General features: G+C 58.8%; 2 protein-coding genes across 3 annotated transcripts in view; one reads left to right on the forward strand and one right to left on the reverse strand.

The window, feature by feature from the left end:
* The window catches only part of ANGPT2 (angiopoietin 2), a 45011-nt gene extending 34007 nt beyond the window's left edge, over positions 1–11004 (forward strand). Inside the window, exons 6-9 of one of the 2 annotated variants that reach the window (XM_081084503.1) lie at positions 3638–3739; positions 5005–5171; positions 9191–9321; positions 10273–11004. In XM_081084503.1, coding sequence (XP_080940629.1) covers positions 3638–3739; positions 5005–5171; positions 9191–9321; positions 10273–10433 — 561 coding nt within the window. In that variant the 3' untranslated portion in view covers positions 10434–11004. The remainder of the gene's footprint in view (positions 1–3637; positions 3740–5004; positions 5172–9190; positions 9322–10272) is intronic. The other variant, XM_081084504.1, reaches the window with a different exon arrangement.
* The window catches only part of MCPH1 (microcephalin 1), a gene marked incomplete at its 5' end in the record, with an annotated part of 100561 nt that overhangs the window by 56354 nt on the left and 21955 nt on the right, over positions 1–22252 (reverse strand). Inside the window, one exon of the mRNA XM_081084502.1 lies at positions 12712–12789. Within this exon, the coding sequence (XP_080940628.1) occupies positions 12712–12789 (78 nt within the window). The remainder of the gene's footprint in view (positions 1–12711; positions 12790–22252) is intronic.

Raw genomic sequence — 22252 nt, forward strand, 5'->3', positions numbered from 1 at the left:
CGGCTGGAAGTATGAGGATGGGTGCTCCTTTCAAACATTAGCAGTCGCTCAGGCCCATGGCAGGGAACAGCCTTCTTTCTCAAGTTCCTTTTCTCTGAAACGGTCCAGGTGAGTGCCTTAGATTCCCTTCCAGCCTGGGACTGTGACGACAGATGTGGGCTGAGATCCTGGCTCTGCCCGTCTGTGTCTGAGTCCATCATTGCAGCTGGACGAGCTCCGGTTCCTGATCTGTAACGTGTTCCCCCCGAGGCCGGGGCTGGTGCTCACCGCCCATCCCACAGACGGGAGTTGTTACCCCGGCAGTGCCCTCAGCCGCCAGGCCGCCAGCTGCCTGCATGGCGGGCACCCCACTCCGCCCTGTATCAGCTCATTCCAGCGATGGACGCTGAGGAGATTTCTGGGAGATCTTTTCCAAAGCGGCCTAAATATTTCAACTTCGTTTCTGAAAACGCCCAGGGTCTCGGTACAGACGCTCAGGGTGGCGGAATGGAAAGCACTGCAGTGTCTGCTAGTTGGAGACAGTTTCCTTCCACTTTCACGGGATCCCTGTCTGTGTGCTGTGAGCTGTTCAGTGGGTCCCGTACCGTGACCGCAGGCTGACCATAACCTTGCCATTGCTCGAGGACTTGCAGAGCCCTCCAGCTCAGAGCCGGCATTCTGAGCGGCCTGCTTCCCACCCTCTGTCACCTGCTCTGCATCCCCCCAGTGCCGCTGGCTGCGTGGATGACTCTGACAGTTTCACGACCTAATTGGCCACAATAACTTCGCTTTCCATGAGCTCTGTTCCTGGAAACCTGGACAAAGTCTCGGGCGTCAGAGAACCGGGGCTGCATGGCTCACGCACACGCAGGGACCCTCCCCGTCCCAGAGGCTCGGCTCTGATTTCCAAACCAAGATGGACGGCTCTGACTTGACCCAGTGACTTCCGAACAGAGGGTGGGCGCCAAAGGACCCCACCCCGTAACAGGGCAGGCGCAGTGAGGGCCAACCACCTGCCCGGCCTGGGGGCGGGTCTGGGATCCACATCTCTGCGCACACACAGCCTCGCAGCCGGCAGCGTGTGCAGCGAGCTCACCCGGTGGGTGTTACATGACACACGACGGACGTGAGCAGCTGAGCCCTGGCCCCCAGCAAACGGGAGAGGACTGTGTACGGACCCACGTCGACGCAGACCTGCTGCGGGGCCTTGGGCCACGTCCCCATTTCTGGGGCCACGTGAGGTGGACAATAGTCCGTGACAGTCCTGTGTCCCACTTCACGGCTGGACCCAACTACCCCTCCTCCACTTCAGAGGCAGCCACAGCCTCGCAGAGCCACTGTCTGGCTGGAGAACAGGAGCAGGAACAGCCTCTCAGAGCCGCTGTCTGGCTGGAGAACAGGAGCAGGAACAGCCTCTCAGAGCCGCTGTCTGACTGGATAACAGGAGCAGGAACAGCCTCGCAGAGCCGCTGTCTGGCTGGATAACAGGAGCAGGAACAGCCTCGCAGAGCCGCTGTCTGGCTGGATAACAGGAGCAGGAACAGCCTCGCAGAGCCGCTGTCTGGCTGGAGAACAGGAGCAGGAACAGCCTCGCAGAGCCGCTGTCTGGCTGGAGAACAGGAGCAGGAACAGCCTCGCAGAGCCGCTGTCTGGCTGGAGAACAGGAGCAGGAACAGCCTCGCAGAGCCGCTGTCTGGCTGGATAACAGGAGCAGGAACAGCCTCGCAGAGCCGCTGTCTGACTGGAGAACAGGAGCAGGAACAGCCTCGCAGAGCCGCTGTCTGGCTGGAGAACAGGAGCAGGAACAGCCTCGCAGAGCCGCTGTCTGGCTGGATAACGGGAGCAGGGGCTCCACGGAGCTCTGCACAGGTGTGCCCAGCGGCAACCATAATGAACAAGGTGCTGCAGCCCAGGGCGAGGGGTTCCCACAAGCAGATCAAGTCTAATGTCCAATGACCTGAAGATGGGAAATCATTTTATTCTTAACTAGAGGCCCGGTGCATGAAATTCGTGCACGAGTAGGGTCCCTAGGCCTGGCCGGGGATCAGGGCCGGTTGGGGCCTTCTGGCTGCCGGCTTGGACCTTCCTTCATTCTGCGCCGCCCCCTGGTGGTCAGCACATGTCACAGCGAGCGATTGAACTCCTGGTCTCCTGAATTCTCGGGGACAATTTGCATATTAGGCCTGTGTATATATATATGTATGTACACACACATATACATCATACACATACACATATATATATGTATGTGCATATGCATGTATGCATAGATAAGACGAATTTTCTTTTTTATTTGTTAATCCTCACCCAAGGATATTTTTCCCATTGATTTTTGAGAGAGAGAGAGGAAGGGAGGGGAAGAGACAGAGAAACATCAATGTGAGAGACACATCGACTGGCTGCCTCCTGCACACGCCCTGACGGGGCCGGGATGAGCCTGCAACCCAGGCGTGTGCCCTTGGCCGGAGTCCAATCCACAACCCGCCCGCCTGCGACCAACACTCCACCCGCTGACCTAGCAGGCGAGGCTGCATTTTTCTTTGCAATGGACTTGTTTCCTAAGGGAGAGGCTGGGAGAGGGAGGAGGCACCGGCGCAGGCAGCCTCACGTGGGAGAGTCCCAGGGCCTCCCGGGGCTCCAGCCCGGCTCGCTGGGAGTTTCGCACACAGAGCAGCACGTTTAAACCTGCCTGTCAAAATGTTCGCCATCATCACCGAAAGGACCATGGAAAACGTCAAAGCAAGACTCTTCCTCATTGCTCTGAACCCTAACTTCCACATTTACTACCTGGTGTGCTCCAGGGAGTTTCTCTCCATTTTCAGGAAAACGTTTCGTTCCACCATAATCTCATTATTTAGAGCTTCTTTTGTGATCTTATCTCAGGGGGTTTAGTTTCATAAGAAACCTCCAGCTGAGTTGAAATGGAGCATGCATGCTCCCATCCCCAAAAGAATTCCGTTCTGACAAAGTTTAAACCCGCGAGCCGGCGTGGCAGCAGAGCTGAGAGGCGCTGGGGGGGAGGGGTGGGGGTGCCCCGGGCAGTGAGCAAAGGGCAGAGCCTGGCGCGAGTCGGAGGCAAGCGGCCAGGCCACGCTTGGATCACGCCAGGCACGTGGCCCTCAGGCCCCTGGTGCTTGCTGCTGAGGGACGGCCGACAGTCTTGACCCCACGTGGGGAAGCGGGGTGGCCCCAGGACACACCATATCACGGGAGTCCTGGGAACCCGAACTGCACGAGGACCCCCCCACCCCTCCTGCAGAGGTGCAGGGACTGGCTGCCGTCACCAAGGTTTTCAGGGACGTGGACGGGTCCCTGCACGTCTGCAGGGGGGAGGCGAGAGGGCGGGGCCGCCTGCGATGGCCCCTCACAGTGGCTCCGAGGAGGGCGCTCTGCGTCAGCGGCTGGTGGGTCTCGCCTAAAACAGAGGACAGTCATCCCTTCATCCATCACTAACCCGCGTAGTGTCACTGTTTACCTTCGTCCTTTTAAGTCATGGCTTTCAATTCACTTAAAACCATCTGTTTCTTGGAAGACCAAGAGATTCACCCCAACGAACCCACCAGCACATGCTCTTGGGCACCTACACGAATCTCGCTCCTCACATTTAGCAGGAGACCCAGTCGCACCCGCACACCGTCACCGCGCCCTTCCCTTGCAGGCCTACTGCGACATGGAGTCCGCCGGGGGCGGGTGGACCCTCATCCAGCGACGAGAGGACGGCAGCGTGGACTTCCAGAGGACGTGGAACGAGTACAAAGCGGTATGAACAGTCACTGAGCCACCTGGAAATCTCTTTGTGAAAGTAACTTTCCAGACCCGCACAACTTGCACCACAAACGCAAACTAACCAATGACTCAGGACAAGTTTTTAACCAAAGGGTTCTGTTACCGGGTGTCCGTCCCCCTCGCCCACCCCCCATTAAAGACCAGCCCTGTCGGTACAGCGTGGACCATGCCACGAGACAGAGCGCGTGAGCACGGGGCTCGCGTCCGGGCAGCTCGTGGCTGGCCAGCCCGCTGTCTGGTGCGCTTCGCTGTCCACACACCAGCCGCTACCCCAGCACGAATTCCCTCCCGTGCAGCTCAGTTCCTTAACACTGGCCTCACCCGGGCCCCATTCTTCTCTGGAGGACCCCACGTCTCCCAGCACAGTGACATCTGAGGTCGCTGCACGGGAGGGAGGTGGAGGGGTCACTCAGCTCAGACACGGGAGCCCACGCGGAAGCCCATAGGGGAGCCACGGGAAGCCCTCACAGAGGAGCCCACGGGAAGCCCATAGGGAAGCCCACGGGGAAGCCCATAGGAGAGCCCACGGAGAAGCCCACAGGGGAGCCCACGGGGAAGCCCATAGGGAAGCCCACGGGGAAGCCCATAGGAGAGCCCACGGGGAAGCCCATAGGGGAGCCACGGGAAGCCCTCACAGAGGAGCCCACGGGGAACCCTATAGGGAAGCCCACGGGGAAGCCCATAGGGAAGCCCACGGGGAAGCCCATAGGAGAGCCCACGCGGAAGCCCATAGGGGAGCCACGGGAAGCCCTCACAGAGGAGCCCACGGGGAACCCCATAGGGAAGCCCACGGGGAAGCCCATAGGGGAGCCCACGGGGAAGCCCTCACGGGGGAGCCCACGGGAACCCCATAGGGAAGCCCACGGGGAAGCCCATAGGAGAGCCCACGGAGAAGCCCACAGGGGAGCCCACGGGGAAGCCTACGGGAAGCCCACAGGGGAGCCCACGGGGGAGCCCACGGGGAAGCCCTCACGGGGGAGCCCACGGGAAGCCCATAGGGGAGCCCACGGGAAGCCCATGGGAGAGCCCACGGGGGAGCCCATGGGGGAGCCTTCACGGGGAGCCCACGGGAAGACCATAGGAGAGCCCACGGGGGAGCCTTCACGGGGAGCCCACGGGGGAGCCCACAGGGGAGCCCACGGGGAAGCCCACAGGGGAGCCCACGGGGAAGCCCACGGGGAAGCCCACAGGGGAGCCCACGGGGAAGCCACGGGGACTGACTTCCCGCTCGGGTTGCAGGGCTTCGGGAACCCGGCGGGCGAGCACTGGCTGGGGAACGAGTTTGTCTCCCAGGTGACCGCCCAGAAGCGCTACGTGCTGAGGATCCGCCTGGCCGACTGGGAGGGGAACGAGGCCCAGGCCCTGTACGAGCACTTCTCCCTCTCGGGCGAGGACCTCAACTACAGGTGAGGACTTGCTGGTGCCGTTCCCTGAGGCCGCGGTCCGGCCACCCCAGAACACCTCTGCTTCCTAGAGCTCTCGCCCTGTTCGGGGGGCTTCTCCGACAGGGGCCGCTGTGAGGACAGGGTTTGTCTGTGGTCCCTGCTCTCTGTCTGCAAGGAGCCAGTGGCGCGCCTGGCAGGTGCCGGGCACCGACACCCTCCGTGGGCGTGGAGTGTGGCCTACGGGGCAGTGTCAGGACGGCGTCCTACATCACACACCTAGGGCGGTTTTATTATTCACCAAAGGCTTTCAGACCACTCTGTCTTCTGCAGGTTAAACACACCAAGTTGTATGATTCAGCCCAAGGTCAGGGTGCCTGCCAAGTTCAAAAGAGGAGAATTGGGGGGACGGTGGGCAGTCACCCCTGCAGCGCTCTGCTACAGCTCCCTTGCCCCTCACATTACCTTGCACGCCAGCTGGTGGCACTACTCCTGAACGCTCTGAGAAACAGGGCAACCCCGGCCCAGAATTCTCTCTGGCTCTAAAAGCGGTAAGAGCCGAAGGGCAGCAGGGGCTCTGAGAGCCAGGACCTTGAGGCTGTGTGGGTGAGGCTGTGCGGGCAGGTGAGGCTCTGTGGGTGGGTGAGGCTTGCAGAGAAGGCACTTATGGGTGTGTGGTTCCTAAGGACTCAGAATGTGCCCGTGATGGGAACAGGGAGAGGGGGACCTGCAGGAGTGTCCCAGGAGCTGGTCTGAGGGCCCTGTGGATGTCAGCCACCCCCACGCCCCAAGGAGCCTGGTAGGCAGACTGGGGGTGAGTGCCAACCACGCAGCCCACGTGCACCGCCCACGCTGAGGTCGGAGATAAACCACGTGCAGGGGACCTCACGGGAACCGTCACTGCCTGGCACAGCCCCACGCGAACCCTGCTGGGGCGGCTCACACCCTCTGCCACCAGGACCGTCTCAGGCCCGAGCTGGCTCCCAGGGGAGGGACGGCCAGCAGCTGAGCATGCGGGGACCATGCGGGCCGTGCAGCTCCCCAGCGCTGCCCCCTCCCCCAGCCTGCTGCGTTGTAAAGGGCCCGGCAGAGACAGAGACACGCCCGAGAGCGGCCAAGTGCCATCCAGCCAGCGCTGACCGCGGTCGGGAGTCCTGGACCGTCCACAGGCGCACAGGGAGAGCGGCTCCCGGAGCCTGCCCCCCGCGGGCGGCGGCGAGACAGGTGTCGGGCCTCAACCCCCCCAAGGACGCTCCAAAGATCGAAGCCGCGAGGAATGTTCAGACACCAGTGGCTGGTCACTGTTTTACCTCCAAGCTAAATATTTTGTCAACTGGCAACAGTTAGGAATCTACAACAGAGGAATTTAAAAAAAGAAACACAGAAATTAAGGATTAGACTGTTTATATAAGATTTTAGAAAACGGGTCATTACCCTCGTATGCTGACATTATAAAATGTTTTAGTCTGAGTTGGTTCATAACAGATATTTCCTTTAGAAATGTAACTCCATTTCTGAATGTGCCGTTTTATAAAGCGCGCGTTTGTTTAAAGCACAGTTTAACGCGCTGGCAGTATGAGACAGAGGTCACCCTGAAAACATTACCGTCCCGGTGAAACACGCCACATTTTATCAGAACAACTGCCGATGGCTCAGAAAGGCACCCGTCCACGGCAGCTGCGATGTATGGTCCCCAAATGGCAGAAAACTGAAAACCGCACCAGTAAAAGACAATTCTTTTACTAAAACGGAAACTATTTGCACGTTAAACTTTATCACTGGCCACTGGTCAGGCCGAGGCAGTTCCGTGGACACGGAGATGTCATGTGACCTGCGTGTCCCTCCGCCTTCACTCCTCTGCTCCGCGAAAGGGACGGACAGCAGAGCAGCTGAGTCCTCCAATCCCAAGGCCAGAAGAAAGCGACTTCCTGCCGTGGCCCCACCTGCGAGTCTCGAGTCTCAGAGACAGCCAAGAGCACAGCCCTCCCTGTTTGCTCCCCTTTGGGGAGGCAGGAGGGTGAGGAGGCGGCGGCAGCCTCAGGCTGTGGGAGGCTGAGGAGAGGGCCTGCGAGAAACCCAGGACCTGAAACCAGCAACGAGCAGGACCTGCACGAGCCTTTGTAGCAGGCGTGCCGGGCCATGCGGGGACCGTGTGGGCCCATGCAGCGGGCAAGGGCCATGAAAGGGCCATGGGGCGGCCGTGCAGGGACCATGTAGGGGCCGTGTGGCAGGCGTGTCAGGGGCCGTGCGGGGACCACGTGGGGACCATATGGGGGCTGTGCGGCAGGTGTGCGGGGGGCTATGTGGAGGCCGTGCAGGGACCATGTAGGGGCCGTGTGGCAGGTGTGCGGGGGGCTATGTGGAGGCCGTGCAGGGACCATGTAGGGGCCGTGTGGCAGGCGTGGCAGGGGCCGTGCGGGGACCACGTGGGGACCATGGGGCGGCCGTGTGGCAGGCGTGGCAGGGGCCGTGCGGGGACCACGTGGGGACCATGTAGGGGCTGTGCGGCAGGTGTGCGGGGGGCCATGTGGAGGCCGTGCAGGGACCATGTAGGGGCCGTGTGGCAGGTGTGCGGGGGGCTATGTGGAGGCCGTGCAGGGACCATGTAGGGGCCGTGTGGCAGGTGTGCGGGGGGCTATGTGGAGGCCGTGCAGGGACCATGTAGGGGCCGTGTGGCAGGCGTGCGGGGGCCGTGCGGGGACCACGTGGAGACCATATGGGGGCCGTGTGGCTGGGCCGTGCAGGGCACCTTGGAAACAGGTTAACACTGAAATTCGGACATTCAGTCAATGCCTATGACCGTGTGTTCCGAGCTGCCACATCTGAAAACTCTGAAATCTAAGTCACTCACACGAAGGTGCCGGGACCAGCGCTTCCTGGACTCCACGGGACAGGCTCCCGCCCGCCTCCATGGCCGCCGCCTCAGTGAACAGCCTCCCTACCGCCCCCACACCCCCCCACCCCCGGAGGAGTGTGTGCCTGGGACCCCGAGGAGTGCGGGCCCGCCCTGCTCCACGACGAGTCCCACCCGGAACCACAACCACCCCGCGTGTGGAGACGGGAGCGCGGGCTCTCGGGCTGTGCGGTGTGGACGCTCGCGGGAGGGCCTGGCGGAGCCTGGTCACTCGGCCCCTGACCCATCCCTTCTCCACCCTCGTCCCAACGTGGTTCTTGGAAACAATCTCCCAGGTCGTGACTGGCAAACGCGTGGGGCGTGAGCGGGCGTCAGGGACGCCGTCACCTGGAGCTGGAGTGCGGTCCTCCCTCCGGCTTCGCAGGGTCTGTGCCGTGGACCCCAGGACGGGCAGACCCGGTGCCCAGGCTCCACACCCCACCCAGCACGTGGACCCTGCTCTCGGCCCCCGGCCAGCCTCCGCCCACGGCTCCCCTGAAGGGGGTTTGCCCACCGCCTCCCCGTCCCATTCCCTCCCATCATAGGCACAGGCCAGCCAGACGCTGCTGCCTTTGACAGGAGGGGCCGTGCCCACTGTCTCACGGGTCAGCACCTCTGTTCCTTCCCCAGTGCCCAGTGGGTGCCTGACCGACTGCACAGACACTGGGCACAGCAGCACGAGGACTCGACTGCCTCTCGGTGCTGTGGCTCCGCTCCAGACCCAGTGCCCCTTGCTCGCTCCTGCTGGCCTCCCGCCTACTCCCACCGACAACGGTGCTGAGGTTGTCCCGTCACCACGACGCGGTCCTGTCTGGGTGAAGCCTGCAGACCTGGACAGAGCCCCCCTCCTTCCTCTCCCCATGCACAGCCCCCTTCCTGTTTATCTCAGAGCGGCAGGAAAATGAGTGGAAGGGCCCAAGTCCCGCTGAAGCCTGTGCCAGTGATATCCGCGGCAGGTTTCCCCAAACACGCTCTGCCTAGGGACCTGACGATAAGCGGGTTCCTGTTTATTCCCGCGGGAATGCTCGGTCCAGGCTGCTGGGGCACAGCCGGCCCGGCGCCCTTGGGCAGAACGGCTTCTTAGTGGGAAGTGTTCCTCGGCGACACAAACCCCCGCTCATCCCCCCTCTTTTCCCCTCCGTGCCCCCAGGATCCACCTGAAGGGCCTCACGGGGTCGGCCGGCAAGATCAGCAGCATCAGCCAGCCGGGGAGCGACTTCAGCACCAAGGACGCGGACAAGGACCGGTGCATCTGCAAGTGCGCGCAGATGCTCACGGGAGGTAGGCCCTTCCTGCGTGTGTGGGCGAGGGCCCTGCACCGGCCAGGAGATGACAACGTCCACATCCATAGACAGGCCTGCCCGCGGGAGACGCTCGCTTTCCGCTTGTCCACCTGGAGCTGCTCCCGCAGGATAGAACTCGGGCACCGGGTGGAGGACAGGTGACTCAGTCCCGGGGCCACATCGCAGAACATAACAATGTAAACACTGCACCAGAGTATTTTCCAAAGAAACAAAACATCCAGCTACAAGTACAGCCCCTGCCCCAGCCCCGCCCGAGCAAACACTGCGTGAGGTTCATTCACACCAACAGCCACGCTCCCGCCTTCCGTGTCTTAGTTTCATATAAATGGCATCACTCTCTCTGTCCTTCCAACACGATGTTTCAGGATTTACTCAGATCCACGCCCTCTCTGCAAACCTGGGCACCTGTGGGCTGGGTCAGGGTGAGAGCAGGTGCCAGGCACTGGGTGCCACTGGGTGCGGATGGGGACCCAGCCCCTGCTGTGCCACACACTCACCCAGCTTCACCCAGCTAGCACTGCTACGGCCTTAAATTTTTTATATCTAGCTCCACTGGACACTTAAAACTTGGGGTTATATTTTAAACAGAAAGAATTTCTCAGGGGGCGGGGGGAGCCTGGATCAGTCCAGTTCACTGAGCTGGGGAACGGGAAAGGGTGTGGCTGCCGAGAGCCACCCCGAGGCCTTGGTGTCCCCGTCCAGATGTTCTGACTCCCGTGCGTGGCCGTGGCCTCCCCTCCCAGCGCCAGAGCAAAGGGGAGAAGCCTGTCCGAGCCCCGCTCACAGTGCAGGGGGCACCCTCCCCTCTGCGGCCCCACCCAGGGCACTCAGGACACCCTCACGTAAAATGCAGTCAGTGTGCCGCGTGGACCGGCGGGTGCTGCTCCCGGGAGGGTGGCCCATCCTCACCCTCTGCTGCACTTCACAGGCTGGTGGTTCGACGCGTGTGGCCCCTCCAACCTGAACGGAATGTACTACCCGCAGAGGCAGAGCACCAACAGGTTCAACGGCATCAAGTGGTACTACTGGAAGGGCTCGGGCTACTCGCTCAAGGCCACGGCCATGATGATCCGGCCTGCGGACTTCTGAGGCCTGCGCCTACGGCACCCCTCCACCTGAACCCAGGGGACACAGCTGCGTCGTCCCTCCACCCCAGAGGGACACGCCCGGGGCCTGAGTCAGAGCCCTCGAAACTCCCCACGGACACCTGCCCTGCTCGGCAACCCCAGCACAGCCCGACCTTCACCTCGTGACCTGCAGGCGTCTGCGCAGATGAGCTTAAGCTGCAAATGAGAAGGTGGCTCACGGGCTCCGTGTCACACCGTGTCAAGCGCATCGGTGAATAACTGGAAACAGCTCTGGGCTCCGGGGTCGTCTGGCTGCACCCACGCCCCGCCCCGTGCACAGACTCAGGGGCCCCCTGGGAGGGTCACAGTGCCTTTGCCCTCCTCTTGGGTGCTTTACATTTTCATCTGAAAATAGCGTATTTGCATAGGTGTCGCCAGCTTAGTTCTAAGCTAATGCTCAAAAACAGATGTCAAGTTTATACGGAGAAATTCCCAGGATGTATTCTTTTATTTTATGTAAAGATTGTACTACTTTTTTTGCTGCCTGTTAACTATGAAGTTATTTTAGTAATTAAATATAACTTATGAGATGACGACATTGAACTTTCATGATAATATTTACAATCCCATTTAATTCCAAATCAACGGCCGTGCATCCTGACCAGGACTCGCCCTCTCAGGACAGACCCGCCCTCACCCACCCGCCCCCGGGGGCTCTTCCCTGCGGGGCGGGCAGGCCGAGGAGGGGAAGCCCAGACGTGGGGCGTGCACGAAGCTGTACCGCTCGAGCTAAACGCCCTCCTTAAGTTATTTCAGGAAAAAGGAATCTGTATTAGTACGGTGTTTACAAATGTCTACCAGGAAACTTTGAAAAAGGGGTTTTGACGCACAAAACCGAAATCTGGTGCTCACCTCGCAGTCGTTCGCCCAGGCCGCACCCAGGCCCCGACCGGGTCTGACGCGGCAGCTGCCCCGCGGTGAGCACGGCCGCTCTGAGCTGCGAGGCCCTCGGGCATCTGGTTCCCACCCAGTTGCCAGGCAGCTCAGCCAGCTGGACAACCAGCCACTGTTCACGGGTCTTCACCCTCTTCCGTCCCCCACCGCTGTGTCCCTCCGTCCGCGCTCTTCTCTAACTGCTGTGGCCTCACAGGCCGCCCGCCCCCGCAGCTCATCACAGACCGGCCGGTCGGGCGCGCTCCTCGCTCCGTCCCTCTGACCAGCCTGAGGCTTTATAGCCCATCAGAGGCGCCCGCCGTGTGGAGGTGAGAGCATCCGATGAGACACACGGCTGGGAGGGGCAGCACGTTCCAGGTCTCAGTGAGGCCGCGGCAGAGCGAGGGGAGGCCGACACGGGAGAGACCGGCAACGCCACCACGCACACGGCTCGCCCACGCAGGCAGGCGGGTCAGGCGCATTTAACGGCGACCCGCCCGGTGCACGCGGGCTGCCCGTACTCTCGTGCGGAGGGGACCTGGTGCGTGACTCTACGCTTCACTTCCTTACATGGATGTCAAAGGGCCGCGCCGAGGGGACATTTTTCTCTCCTTAAGAAAACATTTATGAAGTTGACAGGAAATCACAGCAGTCATCTTACAAACGAAAACAAAACAACCCAACAACCCGAGAGCCACAGCGATTCAGGGCAGAGGGCAATGCCTTGTCACGTGATCATCACCCCAAACACTCGCGCGGCCAAAACGCACCAAGGCCGGTGCCGAGGCCATCGCCGTTCGTCTTCCAGGGCATAACCTTCTGCGTGAACAAACGGCCACACGCCTGTCGACAGCTGCGCAGTGCTGCTCCCCGGCCGCCCGAGACCACCTGCGGGATCAGGCCTCAGCCTCCGGAAACCAGGCCCGGGGCCTGCCCATTCGCCTCGGTCAGGGCGAAGCCGAGTTTAGGGAAACGGGAAACAAAGCCGGGGCACGCCGCAGGAGGCCACGTTTCACACCGATCAGCTCTGTCTCTACGGCAGCGGCAGCACCACCTTTCAAAGCTGCCGGCGAGATACAGAGCTCCTTCTCAAGACCCCGCCTTCTCACTTTTGTTTCTCAGTCCCGAGGGCTCCATAATTAAGACTTTTTGAGAATGCATTTCTCACAACTTTTTCCAAAGATTTTCACATTTGTTCTCACAGATAAACAGATTAAAAAGTACTCAGTTCTGTGGATGTTTTTAGTTTTTTTAGTTATGGGCATAAGTGTTCTGATTTAATAAACATCTGAGCCCTCAGCTTCGCTAATAACAGTTTCTCAGGAAATTGTAGTTGTGGCTCCACCACAAAGTGACGCGTGACTCACCGGAGCGGCAGGAAAGGAGTCGGAGAGCTCGAAGGGCTCCTCAGAGATCCAGTGACCCAGCTCCAAAGACCACAGGACCTGCAACGGCACAGAAAGCAACATTTCAAATATTTATGTTAAATATTCTGCGTGAATAACAAGCCACCTCGAAGATCGAGCAAAAGGAACACCCTGCGGCGAGTGCACCCCCAGATTGGAGCAGGTGTGTGCTGCACCCCGAAGGCCCCGGCACCTCTAGCTGCACACACGGCACACGGTAAGGGCCTGGCCAGGTGACGTCGCGTGCTGACTGGACGCCAGGGCTATTGTCCCATGGAGGCCAAGGACGGCCAGAGACCACCCTGCTCCTGGACACGGACCAGGACGTTTCTTTAAGGCGACACGTTTCCAACTTAAGGGGGCAGGCGGACGATGCTCAGGAAGTGTTTCCAGTCTTATTAAGAAGAAAGGCACACCAATTAGGGGAAGACAGGCCACAGGCCTAAACGTACGCAGCAGCCCCGTGCTGTGTGACTGTTCCTAACAGCGTCTGACTTTCAGAAGTTCCCGGAGCACGTGAGACTCCCCATCTGTTAAGAGGACGCAGCTCATGAACACGCTTCCAGCAGCAGCAGCAGCAGCAGCATCTGAATCCACTCATTCAAACCATCAAAACGACGTTTTCATTTTGATTCAGCAACGTCCGAGGCTCGGGCGCCGTCTGCTCTGTGACCGAATCCCTCCACCTGTCTCTACGCCCCGGCAGGATTCACAACCGGAGTCACCACATAACGCACGTGTCGGTCACGCCACGTCTGCTATCCCTTCTTCCCGCAGTGGCTGCACAGAGCTACGTCCTTGTGGCTGAACTGCTGGCGATGGGGCGGAAGCCTCCCTTTGGGAGTTCCTACAGCTCAGCACCATCTACGGGAGCCGGCCTGAAGCATCCCCTTCTGCCAGCACAGCCAGCACGACCCACACTGGACGGCCACGCTGTTTCTAAGAGCAAGTGCGTGTGGCAGGGAGGTCGGGCACAGGGCACAGGGTCCGAATGCTACCCCCAGCACTGGCCTGGGCCCGACAGACACATGGAGTCACCCACAGCTCTTTCCTGGCTCATGTACCGCTCATCTGTGACCATGAGCAGGATCCCACGCCAGGTCCTGGAAATACACCCAGACCCCGAGGAGGCCAGGCTCCGTGGGAGGCGGGGGTGGGGGTGGGGTGGACCAGGGGGTGCTCCAGCACAGGCCGTGGGAACCCAGAAGGGAAGCCAAATGGCTGCCTAGCAGGGGTGGGGAACCTTTCTCGCCAAGGGCCGTTGGGAGATTTACAGCATCATCCTCGGGCCACACAACATTAGCAACTGACTTGGTCCAACATTTAATGAACTCGGCAGGGCCAGACCAAACGATTTCCCGGGCCTGAGACGCGTGGACGCGAGGCTCCCCACCCTGGTCTAGGAGAACCCAGAAAGGGTCGGCCACGAGCTGACGTTTACACGGAGCTCAGCAGGCAAGGGGGAGGAGATGCCAGCGGAGAGAGGACTCCAGCCAAGACGGCCCCTCTTCCGGCCTGAGTGGGGGTGCTCTGGAAGAAGGGTAGGAAGATGGGGGGGCCATTGGGGAGGCATGAGAGATGCTGTTTCTTTCCCCGTGTGCTGGGGGCCTCGGCTCGGGGCAAGAGGATCAGGAGGAAAGCCAGCAGTGAACTCCCGGGCTGGGCCCTCCACGGCCTGGGAGCAGCAGGCCCAGGGTACCGGCCTCCGTGGAGAGGGGGCGGCAGGCTGTGTGCTCGGGACCCGCTCCGCCTCCAGGTGGTCCTGTGAGGCCGCGAGCACTTTGCCGATCAGGCCGCTTGTTGGTTGTCCCTGGTTTCCACTGCCTAACCAGCATTAAAAAAAAAAAAGACTTGGGAAGTTCAGTGAAAGGAGGTTTGAGAAGTGTGGAAACTCGACACTGAACCATGTTTCCCCGCTCTCTCTGGGTGGTTAACACTCAGAACAACTGTGTTCCTGACTTTATCGGCCATGCCACTGACAGAACACGCTCGCTGCGTGGTTCCTCACAGTCACATGCTTAGCCCAGGACCCAGGCTCAGCGTGGCCAGGAGGCAGCGTGGCCAGCAGGAGGCCAGGAGCACGCAGTGCCAGAGCCAGAGGGGCACCGAGTTCAAGTAGAAGCCACACAAAAATGCCACCGGATTCAAAAGCCTCTGGGGAAGCTTGTTCTCTGAGCTGGTCCCTCTAAATGTTATGGAAATAAAGCCTAGGGCATCGACAGCACAGCTTTGGTAAGTGAACTGTGTTTCATTTCTCTACGTATTCAAAGAATGAATAATTTACAGAGATAACAGGAAATAGATTCCACTGTAAGGAAATCAAATGAGAAATACACTACAGAAGGAAGTACACACTTTTTCCTTTAGTGCCTTCACCAGCCAAACTGATCTTTACCCCCGTATTCAAAACAGAGAAAGTATCTTCTGCCAGACCACAGTCAGGACCATAAGCGACCTTAAAAATAGAAAGCTAACCCAACGTACTTCCCATCAGATATGTGACAGGAAGCCACTAAGAAGCCAAGCAAAGCAGGGATGGAACTGAAGGGGTACAGAGGGTGCACCCCATGTGTCACAGCCCTGACAGGAGGGTATTTCAGATTCACCACACATGAACATATTTCTCACACTCGTAAAGCATGAACCTTGTGAATTCAACGAGAAACCATTTTCTTGCCTTGTTGTTCCATCGACAGCAACTGATGATACCAGGTTCCATAACGTGGGAGCCCTGGGTCCGTGCAGCCCAGACCCGCCGCACCCATGCTCTCCTCGCTTATGTACATCATTCCACTTGGGGGGTGGGGGTGGGGGGCAGTGATTGCAAACCAGCCGGAAACCTGCTGTCAAGCGTACAGCAGGGAGGGCATCCCACAGGAGGAAAAACAAAGTCGCCTCCGGGCACACGGCACCTTCAGCACATGCCCACAGGCAGCTGAAACGATGGGGTCAAAGGCAGGGAAGGGTCCGCAGCAGAGAGCTGGCCGAGAAGCTGGCTCCACGGTCAGGGCTCAGCTGGGATGCAAGCGTCCAGAGAAGGAAGTCGACAGGGAGTGTCCAGTGACCGCTCCCGACGCCCCGAGACGGGGACAGGCGGCAGGAGAGGCGCCTGAAAAGGGTGTCGAACAGGGAAAAGGGGCCTCTCCTCCCCGCCCACTCCCCCCGGGACGAGGCAGACGTGAAGCCAGACGGAGCAGAACTGGACGGTCGGCCCTCACGCTGGACACCGGCGAGGCCCTGAGCAGGACACGGGCGTGCCTTTCTGGGGCAGTGACTGCGGCGGAAAAGGCAGACACACAGACACGACGCGTGGCCTCCCTCCATCCAACCCCACCCACATACATCCCACCGTCCACACGCCGCCCGGCACGCAGCTCACAGCACGCGTCAGTGCCGGACATCACCCGCGATTCATGCCATGAGCCACGTCTCTGCAATAAAGACATGGGCCAAACCAAACACGGGCTTCCCGGGACCTCGCTACCGACAGGCCCGGTACCAGCGGCGCCACAGCCTCGCGAGGACCCGTCTCGGGGGGAGCGGCAAGGCTCCCGGGCCGTGGTGCCCAGCAAAGCCTGCGGGACTGGGAGGCTCCCTGGAGGCAGGCAGGGTGGGAGAACCCAGACTTTCTGGCATCCCCATCCCAGCAGCGACGCGACAGGCGCACAGAGAAGGAAGCCATCGAGACAGTCAATGGTCACCTCAGGAGAAACAAACAAAACTACCCAAAAGGAATGGAGTCAGCACATACACGGCTCAGCTCAAACAGCACTCGCAGAAGACCCACACGTGTGCGTGTGCGTGTGCGTGACTGCGCGTGTTCATACTCCTCTATAGAACTTCACACAGAAACTCTCACCACAGGGGCAGACGGGGTCCTGGTTCAGTCTCCCTCAGTCGTCTATAGATAATGCCCCCATACAGCAGGGGGCATTTCCATTAGAAACACGTGGGTAAACCATCGGAAGGCTGTTTTAAGGGGGGGCCGGGCTCGGAAACAACGGGAAGGCAGTGGCAGTTTCATGATAAGCCTCATAGATTACACTCGACTTTCTCAGCACTGCACTTGGGAAAACATCAGCCGTGCAGGAGTCGCCCGCACGGTTCAGAGCGTCCTCATTCTGTCCCTGGACTCTTCCCCTGTAGGTCCCTCCAACTGGCTCGTTTCAAAAGTGCTTTGCTGACCAGACCCACTTGTCGAGATCTGCACACACCTCGTGCTGGGCTTGTCCCCAGAACTGGGGTGAGCCCACAGACCAGAAGCGTAGAGTGCCACACCCTCCAAGGCACAGCCTCTGCCCGTTTACCTTGGTCTGGTTTGATTTCTTTCACAAGTTTTGTAGTTTTCAACGAACAGATCCTGCCAATGTTGTCAGATGTAAAGTACTTTCATTTCTGGGGTGTAATGTAAATTGGGCTAAAAAGTATTAGAATTCCAGTTGTTCATTTCTCGTAGACAGAGATACAACTGAATTGTGCATATGACCTGGCCTGTAACCCTGCTGGGCGTGGGCTACGAGCTGTGGGAGCTTCTCTGTGCTCCTCCTGCGTGTGGGCAGTCTATGCGCCCCCCCCCCCCCCGCGCGCCTTTATTTTTCTCGCCTTGTTGCCTCAGCTAGGGCTCCCCAGCAAGAGCAGCCGAGCCGCGTGACCCACCCTGTGAGGCAGCCTCGTGTGGATTATAAGACGGAAGAGCATACACCCGTGTCCTGTGTATCAATTCGTGTTTCTACGGAAAGTGGAGGCTTCCCCTTAGTTTCATCTTGTTTTTAAGTAAAAAAGCATAGACTGTTCCCCAGTCCTGGTGCCGGCGAGTGGTCATGGTGCTTGCCAAGTGCCTCAACTTCCTGTTCCCCAGAGAACCAGAAAATTCCGAGTGGTCTAAAGTACTACGGCTCAACCTCCGTAAGTGTCCCTCCCTTTCCAGGACAAACACCACCAAATTACCTTTCCTAACATTCACCTTAATTTCTTAATATTTTCTTAATTTCCTAAGAACTCATCTTAAGTGTTTAAAAAAGATTAATGTAGTCACAAAAACAAGGTACACTTAATTTTTGCCTTCTCAAAAAAGAAAAAAATTTAAAGCAGGGAAAACAACACAGATTTCAGTCTGAGTGATGAGAGAAAGCTGGGATTAAAGAAAAAGCGACCGACAGGGAGATTTTAGGTTGTACTTGAAAAAAATGAAACACTCCGTGTAACAAAGACCGACTCCTGGTAGAAAAATTACAGCTGCACTATGAAGCTGATTTACTGATCATGTTGAAAATATTCACGAGGACGCAGTGTGCGCTATTATAATCGCACTGTTAGGTTTACTCCAAATTCCTAAGTGGTCAGCTGCATCCATCGCTGTTGTGGAGATGTGTCCAGAGCACACCACCTGCCGTATGTAACTGTTAACTCCCACAGCAATATGGCACCAGGAGCACGTGGGAGAACACAGCAGGCACAGAAAAGGGAGTCCGGTCCGGCCAGCATAGCTCAGTGGTTGAGCATCGACCTGTGAACCAGGAGGTCAGGGTTCGATTCCGGGTCAGGTCACACGCCTGGGTTGTGGGCTTGATCCCCAGTGAGGGGCATGCAAGGGGCAGCCCATCAGTGATTCTCTCTCATCATTGGTGCTTCTATCTCTCTCCCTCTCCCTTCCTCTCTGAAATCAATAAAAATATATTAAAAAAAGGAAAAAGGGGGCCGCTGGAGGGCATACGCCAAGAAGAGCTTCTACAAAACACCAGCTGACACGGAGAACCTGTGCCGCGGATTTAACCCACGGGGATCCCGTTAAGTCCAACAGCTCATGCGTCTGCTTTCCCCTCACTCCACCACCAGGAGTGACCGGCTGTCTTCTCCTGCCACCTTCCTCCTCCAGCTGGGCAGGTGCAGGGACAAACACTTGCATTTGCCAAGCTTGCCTTTCCTACAGAAGAAGAACTCAAATAGTAATTGCCATTTTTTTCTATTTTAAGCTAACACCAAGATTACAGGATTTTTCTCATCACACTTCAGAGCCTTTGTCTCAGCTGTGAAGGTCACAATGTTCTCAAACAAGAGAATCTGCTACTGTGTACACGGCCCTTATTCTTTTCTAGAGGGAGAGTGTGTGTCTCTCCCACAGCTAGACAGTGTAGTGAGCCAAGAACCCAGAACCCACACACCCGGGTTAAACCGATCTCCCCCTCTCCACAGCTTTGTGACAAAAGACAAGTCTGTCCCATGGAAGCCCCACGCGTCACTGAGAATGAAAGCGTCCCTGTGGGCAGGGAACAGTCGTGCACAGAAGTTACACGGAGGTTAAACTTCGGGAGGAAGACCGGCTGTCAATCGTGTATTTTTCAAGACTAAATAGCCGAGTGCTTACGTCCTGGATGCTGTGGAGCCAGGAATGAGGGAGAACTAGACTTCCGAGAAGACCCACTTGGACTGGCGAGGTTTCAAGGCAGTAACACGGGCTCCAAAATAAGCCATTCCTCCTCTTCCCAACCATCTCTGAGAACCAAGGAAGACTTTCTGTAACTCATCAGGTTTCTCTAAAAATACAGAGCTATGCAGCAGGCGGAAGGCTGCCTCCCAGAGGCTCTGTAACGGAGTGCAGCTCACAGGCTACCCACCAACTATCTAAAGGGCAGTGGCCTTCAGCGGACGCGCATGCTGTGCAGCCACTGCCTCGCCCAGCTTCAGGGCCTCTCACGCACTGGGAGCATGCCCGGTGCCCACTGGGCACCCCTGGACTCACCCAGTGGACACGTCACACGGAAGGACACACAGCACGTGCCCGCCCTGCTCCCCCGCCTGCACGGTGCTTCCATGTGATGGTCATGAGCAGTACTGAGAGCTGCCTGAGCCGCTGACTTGGATATGGAAGCAGCTCGGAGGGTCTAACGGCCTCCCTGCCATGGGCAAGGTCGGCACTAACAGCACCTCCCACCCGTTCACCGTTCAGACCCACACACACTGCGTGCAGTCACGGAACAAAGACACCGGCGTTTGGGGGGGGGGGGAGGGTGACCCAGGCTACCTTGGGAAGGGGGGTGCCTGGGGAACAGGGGTTCGGAACTGGGGAAACGCCGAATTCAAGTTCAAGACCCCCCCATTTCCAAGCACTGTGAGCCAGTGACTGAACCCAGCAACATCCCAGCTAGGACGAAGGCACGTCCCGGGTCCCCAGGACGACTGTGCCCGCTGGGTGTGCGCGGGTCTCCTGACAGGGCAGCTCTGAGCCAAGAACTTTCTAGGTGAGGACCACGCACGTGGTTGGGAGCGGCCCGTCCCCCACCCGCTCGCTGCCCCCAGCACCGCCCTGGGCAGCGCGGTCCTGGCCCAGCTGCCCGCGTCCCCTGCGAGCTGGTGGCAAGCAAGAAGCTGGGGCCCAGCCCTACAGAACCCGGACCTGGTCTCCTGTGTCTTTAAGGCTCAGAAAGCACCACGCAGCTGGTCCCAAAGTGGCACCAAACCAGGGCCTCCACACGACCTACGTGACCACAACAGAGAAGATAAGCAAAAACGTCCTAAAAATAAGTAGCTGGGAACCCTTTCCCTTTTTTTAAAAAAATATATTTTATTGATTTTTTTACAGAGAGGAAGGGAGAGAGATAGAGTTAGAAACATCAATGAGAAACATCGATCAGCTGCCACCTGCACATCTCCTACTGGGGATGTGCCCGCAACCCAGGTACATGCCCTTGACCGAACCTGGGACCCTTCAGTCCGCAGGCCGACGCTCTATCCACTGAGCCACACCGGTTTCGGCCCTTTCCCTTTTTAAGAGATGTGAGCGGACAGACACTAAGCCTCCGACGGAGGAGCGAGGAGGCCGCACGCAGCACGGCCCATGGCGACGGCGATGGAGACCGCAGGATGCTGAACGGCTATTCTGGGGCTGGGAGCTCCGCGCGCCTGGCAGCCACGCCTTACATCTCACCAGCACAGAGCAGGGCGACCCCGCCTCCCTCCGGCAGTTACGCGAGAAGGCCAAGCGTCTTTATAAATAACACGGGCTCCTATGTCCCTTATCAAAATGAAAACAAAAATAAATGTAACACATTCCAACGCAACCGAGACAAACAGCAGGGGCATCTTTATGGAAACAAAGCAGAGCTCTCAGCAGCAACAATCGTCCAGTGTCAGGCGCTGGGAGCAACTCGGGCTCCTGCCCTTCTTCCCATGAACTTGAGCTGCAAAGTCCTTTTCTCACAGGAGCCCAGGTCACCCGACTGTCCTGAGCTCTCACAGGAACTCACGTAAAGGACACGCTTGCAGTTTACGGTGATGCACGATGCCTGCATGGGACATTCTCAGCTCAGAGGCCAGAAGCAATTCTCAAATTCTTTTTAAAAAGCTTTATTGTTGGAAGTATTACCGAAGTCCCCTCTGTCCCCCAATGACCCCTCTAGCCCACCCCACCCCCACCACACGGTGTCTGTGTCCATGGGTTATGCCTACACCAGTGATGGCGAACCTATGACACGCGTGTCAGAGGTGACATGCAAACTCATTTTTTTGGTTGATTTTTCTTTGTTAAATGGCATTTAAATATATAAAATAAATATAAAAAATAGAAGTCTTTGTTTTACTATGGTTGCAAATATCAAAAAATTTCTATGTGTGACACGGCACCAGAGTGAAGTTACGGTTTTTCAAAATGCGGACACGCCGAGCTCAAAGGGTTCGCCAGCGCTGGCCTCCACCCATCAAGTCCTTCGGTTGATCTCCCCCGACCCCAACCCCCACCTTCCCTCAGAGATTCCCGCCGTTCCAGCCTCCAGGTCTCTCGTTCTGAGATTCTCTCCTTTACTCTCACAGGTGAGTGCTGGCTTCGGGTCCCCCTGGTAGCAGCCAGGGAGGGACCCCCACACCTCCTCCCGCGCCCCAGGCTCAGCTCCAGCTCCTCAGAGCACGGGCCTTCCCGGTACCTCTCATGAGCACACAGCCCCAGGTCAGATGGCCGCACGACACCCCAGGACGGGGGAAGGGTCGGCGGCGTCCGAGTGGGCGACATCCGAGTGGCCCGTCCTGCCAAGGAAAGGCCTGCACCGACACCGAGCTCACCGAGCTCAGAACCCCCCCCCCCTCCTCCCCGACACAGCTGACAGGCTCGCCCGGCTCCCTCTCCCAGCCACGGACTCCACCCCTGGGGACAGGAGGGAGGCGGGTCACCCTCCCCGGAGGCCGCACCGAGAGCGCGGGAGACACCAGCCCGAGACGGCGAGGAGCCGAGGAGCGAAGAAGGATCCACGGAGCCCACGGCTGAGCACAACACGACGGAACGCGGTGTCTCAACCTAACGGGGCCCGGTCAGGCCAGTTCCTCCTTTCCCGCTGTGCCGCGCCCGCCTGCTGCCCACGGACACGCCACGCCCGCCGTCCTCTCTCTACCTCCGGCGCCAGCGGAAGCAGAGACCCAGCAGCCGGAGACCCAGCGCGCTCGGCCACCAGCGGGGAGGGGCTGCCAGCGCGCTTCCCAAAGAAAAACATGAAACACACGGGTTTTGTTAGAAAAT

The sequence above is a fragment of the Myotis nattereri genome (assembly GCF_964212035.1).
Source record: "Myotis nattereri genome assembly, chromosome: 2".
NCBI classification, from domain to species: Eukaryota; Metazoa; Chordata; class Mammalia; order Chiroptera; family Vespertilionidae; genus Myotis; species Myotis nattereri.